The sequence below is a fragment of the Vulpes lagopus genome, chromosome 3, assembly GCF_018345385.1.
Source record: "Vulpes lagopus strain Blue_001 chromosome 3, ASM1834538v1, whole genome shotgun sequence".
Lineage (NCBI taxonomy): Eukaryota > Metazoa > Chordata > Mammalia > Carnivora > Canidae > Vulpes > Vulpes lagopus.
Window position 1 is genome coordinate 152,354,604 of NC_054826.1, and position 8,574 is coordinate 152,363,177.

The 8,574-nt window shown below is 40.6% G+C and overlaps 1 protein-coding gene across 1 annotated transcript; it reads left to right on the forward strand.

The window, feature by feature from the left end:
* Positions 1–21: 21 nt before the first annotated feature.
* GNG5 (G protein subunit gamma 5) lies at positions 22–8,179 on the forward strand. The gene is made up of 3 exons (XM_041750609.1): positions 22–219; positions 3,976–4,120; positions 7,961–8,179. The coding sequence occupies exons 1-2, from the start codon at positions 139–141 to the stop codon at positions 4,099–4,101; spliced, it is 207 nt and encodes a 68-aa protein (XP_041606543.1). The 5' UTR covers positions 22–138; the 3' UTR covers positions 4,102–4,120; positions 7,961–8,179.
* The last annotated feature ends 395 nt before the right edge of the window (positions 8,180–8,574 follow it).

Below are 8,574 nucleotides of genomic sequence, written 5' to 3' on the forward strand. Positions count from 1 at the left end.
AAAGCACCGGAAACTTAAGCGACAAAGTTCCGAGCCCCGCCCCCCCGCCGCCGCCGCGCCGCCCCAGCGTCTGGCCCCTCGGACCCACTGCGCGACGGATCCACCCGCGGACGAGCCTGCCCAGCCCCTGCGAGCGCCATGTCTGGTTCCTCCAGCGTCGCCGCGATGAAGAAAGTGGTTCAGCAGCTCCGGCTGGAAGCGGGGCTCAACCGCGTGAAAGTGAGCGGGGGCGGGCGGCCGAGGGGGAGGGGGGAGGGGAGGGCGGGGGCGGCGGGGACCCGCTTCCCCCGCGGAGGACGCGCGCTCGGCGGCGACGAGCCGGGAGCCGCTAACTTCAGGGAAGTGGCTGCGCGGGCCGGCGCGGCGGCTTGGGGGCGGGGGGGGCCTGGGGGGGGCCCCGGTTTTCCCGGGCAGCAGGTCCCGGGGCTGAACGGCGCTTTCCGCATTCCGGCCGCCTCCCGCCCTCCCTCGGCGGCGACTCCGCGGCGGGCTCGGGCAGCAGCTGCTCCGCCGCGCGCCGCCCGCCCCCTCCCAGCCCTTCGCTTACCGGACTCCACCCTTTCTTTTCGCTGGACGGTTTCATCTGACTTTTAATTCAAAACAGAACCTGTTTTCATGTCAGAACGTCCCCGAACCCACTCCTTTTTAGTACTAGATCCTCACCGCCCAGCTCCCTTTTTGTCCACCCAACACATACTTGAAAAGGAATTTTTGCAAACGCGGACTTAGGTTTAAAGAAGCAAGTTTGTTTTCATCCCCCCCCCCCCGTGCCCAGCATGACCACTAGGGCCCTGTACAGCCTCGGACAGAGCGTGCATTTCAGGTCTTTGGGCAGTTTGCTGTGACCTGGCCTTGGGAACATCTACCGGCCTGCGTGTCTCGGTGATCCGAGTGGACCAGTCTTACTTGTTTTGCCGTTTGGTTAACACCGACCTTGGGCATTTTAGTTTGGGGGGAGAAAACCTTTTGTGTGTGTGTTGGGTAGGATAACCTGACTTGCTATTGCAAGTTTCTCCAGATTTTTGAAATCCTCGGTGGATTGGCTTCTGTTTGTTGCAGGTCAGCTACCAGCGAAACACTTCTTGTAATTAAAAGAAACAGAAGAATGTAAATCGTGCACTTTTGAAAGAATACAGCCAGTTTCTAAGAGGACTTGATTGTGTACTCACCAGGCTAGTCTTTACTTCTCCCTGAAATGTTTTGTTGGGGGGAAGATAGGCTCCCGTTTACCTATTTCCTTAAATAGACATGGCAGGGACCTAGCTTACTCAGTTGTGGTCACCTCAGGACGGAAGGGAAATTCCCATCACTTTTGGTGTGGGGATTCCCCTCCCTTCCTGGCTTTAAGGGCTTGTAGACTTTATTGCTGTTTGGAGTTCATTTCTTTCATCTTCAGATACTTACCTCATCCCATTGGTTTATGGTCAGTCTTGGATGGATTTAATGGATTTAACTCTATGTGAAATCCTTTTTTTTTTTTTTTTAAAGATTTTCTTCCTTTTTTTTAAGATTTTATTTATTTATTCATGATAGAGACACAGGCAGAGGGAAAAGCAGGCTCCATGCCAGTACCCCGACTGGGGACTGGACTGGGGACTGGATTCCGGGTCTCCAGGATCATGCCCTGGGGCCAAAGGCAGACGCCAAACCGCTGAGCCACCCAGGGATCCCCTGAAATCCTATTTCTTAACCAACCATTACATTATCATTCAGGTGTGCCTTTATCATAGGACTGGCTCAGGAAAGAAAAAAATGAGGGGTGTAGGGGACAAAAAGAAAGGCTGGTTGAAAGCAGTAAAGCCTTCAGCAGGGGTACTTAGTTCTTGTCTCAAAATGAGATGGAAATCCTCAGACTAAAAGTACCCTGAGGGTTTTACCATGAAACCCCTAGTTACCTCAGTAACTCTTCAGAGTGACACCAGCTCCCTACACTTCCAGTTCTTCAGGAGGCTTCTGGGTGGGGCTCCTTAAAGCGGCTGCAAGTGATTTGCTCTTAGAGTTCTCATTTCATCTTATGCTAGGTCTGTAGCAAGGAGGTGAGGGCATCCCATCTTGGGACTTAAATGAGCTTTTCTTCAAATCTGTTGTAAAATGTGGTTAGTTCGATTTTGTGTATGTATTTTGTCCATGACTCTGTGCTAGATGCTTTTTTGGGGGTGATATTTTTCGACTGACACAAGTTTACTGTTAAACTTTTGAATACAGCTGATAGAAATTTTCACAAATGCTTGACAAACTCTACCATATGGAGGGTGACCATACTTTATATTGCCAAATCAGGACACTGAGTTGAGAGTGAAAAGAGGGCACTAATAATTATGCCAAGATTATAGGGTTTTAACCTCCTGGATGGTGATTATTACAATGCCTTAGGGCTAGTAGCTTGTTTGAGTTTTAGAGCCTTTGTCTAAAAGCTAAAAGATTTAGAGCCTTTTGTGAGAAACCAGTGACAATTGGAATTGGAATTGTCACTGGTTTCTCACAGATGGTTACCTGATTGGTTCCTTGTCATTGAGATCTCAGTTTAAATGTCACCTCTGCACAGACACCTTCCCTTAGAGCATGATCTAACCACTCTTTTTTTCCAAAGAGCTCCTTGTCTGTATTTTCCCCTGAACTGCCCCCTCCATAACTGGGACCCAGATCCTCTTAGGTATTCTCAGTAGCTCAAAGTATATTTGGCATGTAATAGTGCTTGAGAAGTTTGTGAAAGTCAAGTTGGAGCCTCCTGCGCTTCAGCCAGAAAGTTAATAGATACTTTATCCTTACTACTAGGTAATGTGTATGAAACCAAGTTTTAAGATTGTGAAAAAATATACCATGTGTACCCCCCACTTTAGCTGTACCTTCTTCTGGTGGGTAAACAGGGTGGCCATTTTTTGTAGCACTTGGTACCAGGTATTTACATACTACTTTACACAGTTGCTAAATAAACCTATGGAACTCGTTATTACCCTGGACTGTTGTATAAGCCAAACATACAAATAGATTTCAAGACTTGAGAGTCCTCTCAGGATCACGTATCCTTTTACCAGATAAATGTCTGGGCTAGAGCAGTAATCTGTAGGATTCCTTCTGATAGAGAATATTTGTGATGCCTTTACCTTCCTTTCAAAGGCAGGTGCCAGCTGGACTGGACTCCTGCCCTCACCCCCCCTTGGGAGTAGTCGAAACTGAAGATAAATGATCATTTTTCCCATCTTCCTAAACCTCAAGACTTAGGATATTGTATTCATTAGGGGCATCTTTTAGTTATTCGTGTTAGACATCTGAACTGTTCAGTTCATTGTTTTGATATCCTACAAATAGTAGACGACATTTAAGTGATACTTAATACGTTACGTCCTGTTTGAGTGGTATTGCATATGTATATGAAAATTGTTAAATCATACTTAAGCAAATACACCGTTTTTTAAAGGCAGGCTGCTCAGTGAAGTTGTTAAAATAATTCAAAAGTTTGCTATCGGTTTTTCAGTCACATGACACTGAGCAGAAAGTGGTCACCGTCCAGTTCATAACCTTAAACAGATGGTACATAATACCAAAACAATGAACTGAATGGTGCAGATTTAGAACATGATGTTCATTCACAGAAGCACTTTTCCAGTAATACTGCTTTCAAGACAAAGTAATAGCTGGCTAGAATTTTAACCCCTTGTGTATTATGTGTACTGCTTTTAATAAAACATGTTGAGTACCCTGAAGGTTGAATACCTCTGAAGTTTATTAATAAACTAGCAAGATGGGATTTTTCTTTGCAGATGTACTGAATCCTTTGATGTTTTTAATAAGCAAAAGAAAACACTATAGTCTTCTGTGCACGTAGTGCTTTAAGCATGAGCTCAGTATATGACTGTCGACCTTCAATTCACATACATCCTCTTTTGATAAGAGAAGGTATTTCAAAGATTTGAGGAACCCTGCATTAAAACATTCTCACCTCTTCCCACTACTCCCTCCTTTTGTCTTGTACAGGTCTCCCAGGCAGCTGCAGATTTGAAACAATTCTGTCTGCAGAATGCCCAACACGACCCCCTGCTAACTGGTGTATCTTCAAGTACGAATCCCTTCAGACCCCAGAAAGTCTGTTCCTTTTTGTAGTAAAACGAATCTTTTGATGGTAAGTCTCCTTAATATTTAGACAGTTTTTAGAAAATCTGCAATGTTTATGGAAATGGCTTTTAAATACTACCAACTGATTTAGATTAATTCTAATGTCATTTCTCTAAGAACCCAGCTACAGTGCAGCACAGCAAAGAATTGGGAGTTGGGAATGCAAGAGAAAATCAGGAGATCATTGAATAAACATGTTGACATTTGTAGTCGGGAGTAACAGGTTTTAGTCTTTATTCTTGTTTGTATGGTAAAGATAGCTGAATTCATGGTGGCAGATAGTGGATTTGACTTCAGAAGATTAAGAAACTAAAGAACTCATTCAGTTTAAGGCATGTGTCTGTATATTAATTGGTACCTTCCAGGTCAAATATCAGTGTGTACAAAAGAGTATCATGTTAATCTAAGAGAGAGTTGACCAAAAAACATGGGGTGGAGAATTTAAAACATAATCCAGGGGTGCTCCCTTTTATAAAAATACACAGTACCTTAGTCAGAGGGTTTAGTACTGAACTATAAGAAGCCGCCTTAAATAGTGCTTTAGAAAAAAAAAAAAAAGACTGTGGCACACACCCTTTACAAACATTGACTCCTCAAAGTTCAGGAAGCTGCTTCCTAAAATACCGTGTTACATAGTTGTGCCCTCCCTGATTAGGCTTTGTACATTTGGTAGTATCCAGGAAGTCAGCATGTTTCCAGTAAATGATTGGTTAAATTGGTTAAGATTTTGAAACACCAGAAACCACCTTTGAGTAACAGGTTTTCCATAAGGAAGTAATTCTTTTTAACAGATTGACACATTCATATTTAATAGTTAATAGTTCTTTCCTTCTGGCAATATTTATTCTTCATGGCAGTTTTTGGAAAGCTCCTATTTTTATGGCTTATTAAAGATTCTTTTTAAACCTCTGTTCCCCGTTCCCTGGGTGGCGCAGCAGTTTGGCGCCTGCCTTTGGCCCAGGGCGCAATCCTGGAGACCCGGGATCGAATCCCACGTTGGGCTCCCGGTGCATGGAGCCTGCTTCTCCCTTTGCCTATGTCTCTGCCTCTCTCTCTCTCTCTCTCTCTCTCTCTTTCTCTCTGTGACTATCATAAATAAATAAAAATTAAAAATAAATAAACCTCTGTTCCCCATTGTATTCACTTAACAAAGTATATTTTCATTTGATATAAAACACTGTTAAGAAGCCTGGCTTCTTACCTGAATGTTAATAGTTCTATTTCACAAAAATCTACGAACAGGTGTTTAAATGACTTGCTCAAAGTTAAAAATATAGCTAGGATAAAAACCCAGATTTCAAAGTAGAATAATGGCTACTAATCCTGGCAGTATAATAAAACAGGTTTATGGATATGATTTGAAACACCTTGGGCCAGGAAAAGGACTTTTGGATGTAAAAGTATTTCTTCTCAAACTTGAATGTGTCTTCAAATTACCTTGTTCAAATACAGATTCAAATTCAATAGGTCTGAATTCTAGGGGTGAAGTATTTCTTATAGACTTCCAGGTTACTTTGATGCTGGTGGTCCTGAGCCCATAGTCAATGGCCTGGATGCAATGAATCTACGTTTCAGTCTTTATTTTCACATCTTTTAAAAATCTGTTTTTTATAGTTTAAGAGAGCATAGGTAGAGTACAAAGAAAATAGAAATTATTGTGATCAGCACACCCAGAAACAATCACTGTTAATAGATTAGATTTCCTTTACTTTTAAGAGGAAGAAAAATTTATGGGCTGATTTACAGACAATGAGGATGATAGTATGTGCAATTTTTCTTCTGCTTTTAAAAAAGAACACTTGAATTTTCATTAAAAATTCTTCATAAATGAGATTTTCAGTGGTTGTATTATAACTTATTAAATGTTGAGGTTTTCAAATTTGAAGCTATGGTGAGGCAAATAATCTTGGTACTCCTATGTATAGTTTATCTCTGTGTCTTTATTTTTATTTTATTATTATTTTTTTAATCTTTGTGTCTTTAAGATAAATTTTTAAAAGTCAAATTATTTAGGGGTGGGTGGCTGGGTCAGTTAAGCTTTTGACTTGATTTCAAGCTCTGGTCATATGATCAAGCCTCACATTGGGCTCTGCTGAGGGCAAAATCTGCTTGTTCTTCCCTCTACTCCCTCCTGCCCCTTGAGCTCTCAAATAATAAAATCTTTAAAAAAATAAAATTTAATAATATTTGATAGCCAGGAGCAAACAGCACTTGGACCTTGAGAATGCTGTTTTTTTTTTTGAGCTCTCGCCAAACAGACCTCAGCCTATTCACCACTATTTTCTGCTTATGTAGTTTTTTTTTTTAATTTGCACCAATTTGGTTGTAAGGTTAAACATTTTTTCACCAATGATTGTTTAAGCTTCTTGAACATCTATTTTTTATTTATTTTTAAAAAGATTTTATTTATTCATGAGAGGCAGAGACATAGGCAGAGGGAGAAGCAGGCTCCATGCAGGGAGCCCTACTTGGGAGTCAATTCTGGGACTTTGGGATCGCGCCCTGAGCCAAAAGCAGACGCTCAACCACTGAGCCACCCAGGCATCCCAGAATATCATAAATTTTAAAATAAGTATAGATTTATCAAAAAGAAATTTTAAAGACATTTTTCTACCTTTCCATATAGAATAACACCCAGTGCTCATCCCATCAAGTGCCCCCCTCATTGCCCGTCACCAGTAACCCCCACCCCCCACCCCTATATTTTGTAGTTTTAAAACATAGCTAGTTTTTTTTGGGATGCCTGGGTGGCTCAGTGGTTGGGCGTCTGCCTTTGGCCCAGGGTGTGGTCCCGGAGTCCCGGGATTGAGTCCTGCATTGGACTCCCTGCATGGAGCCTGCTTGCTTCTCCCTCTTCCTGTATCTCTGCCCCCCTCTCTCTCTCTCTCTCTCTCTCATGAATAAATAAATAAATAGAATAAAATAATAAAACATAGTTTTTTTTAAAGGAAGAACTTCCATATTTTTAAGATTTGTGTTGATCCATGTAGATTGTTTTAACTGCTGCAATAGTATTCAGTAATGTGTATAAACCCTCATTAATTTATCCATGATCTGTTCCCCTATTGAATTACATTTAGGATATTTCTTTTAAAATACCACTATAGTCAATATCCATGTACATGTTTCTCTTTATGTATAGGTTTATCTAGGTAAATAGAAGTCGGATTGCATCTTTTATCTTAGTAGATACAGCCAAACTGCTCTCCTCAGAGGAGTGCTATTGTTCATTTTCTAGGAATGTTCAGATTTTTCTGAATTTAAGAGATTTTTATATTAACTTTTTTTTAAAAAATTAGGACATTGAGTATATTTGGCAGTGATTTAGACAAGTTTATCTTTTAAGTCTGTTTATAAACCAGAAGTGACTTGTTCTTCAGGGTGGTTGTGAAAATTAAGAGGAAATTTTATTTTATATACCACAGAGATCTCCTGTTTCTCAGTTTTTCCCTAGAAACACTGATATGTGTGCTTTCTTGAAAAACTAGTTTAGTTTGGGGCACCTGGGTGGCTCAGTCATTTGAGCATCTCACTCTTGGTTTCAGCTCAAGTCCTGATCTCGGGTTGTAAGATCAAGCCGAACATAGGCAGAAGTTGGCTTGGATATTCTCTCCCTCTGACACCTCCTCTGCTTGGGCATGCACATGGGCTCTCATGCTCTTTCTCTAAAATAAATTTAAAAATCTTTAAAAAATATAAACAAAACAGGCTTAGTTTAATTGAAAGCACTTTATAAGCTGACTTGCAAATGAATGCCCTTGAAGTAATAGAAGATGTATTACTTTTCAGAAAAAACTATTGTGCTTTGGTACTTTACCCTAACTCATTTTTTTCTTTTCCATTTCAGGTTTTCTAAACCACTTTACATGAACCAGTGAATATTCAAAGGAGAACTAAATTTGAAGCCTGTACAAAAGCTTATCCCTATAACACGTGCCATACTATATAAACTTCTACTTTTGTCCTTAACATCTACCTCTCTGAATTTTCATAAATTTCTATTTCACAAGGGTAATTATTTTATATACACTGGCAGCAGCATACAATAAAATACTTAAGTGTAAAAGTTTTTTGGTTAATTACTGGTATTAAATATACAATGTATTGCTTTATTTTGAACAGCTAAGGTAAATGACAATTTCCCATTGTTATTAAGAAGGGGTTAAGTTTTAGAGTTTTTTTTCTACCAACTCATCTAATTTTATGCCCTACATTTGTTTGAAAGACTGTAGGGAGCTAAAGGTAAGTTGCAGACTTTTATCCTTTCAAGGTCAGGAGGAAGCTGCTAATACGAGTTCCTACTTATGAGTATTTGCAGGATTAACTTGTTTTAGTAATAGGTATTTCTGATAAATTCCTTTGTGTAGGGTATTACCATCACACCTAAAAGTTAATTACTTAATAGATTGCTCTCCTAATAAGGAGACTGGACATAGAAATTCCATTACAAGATGTTAAGAA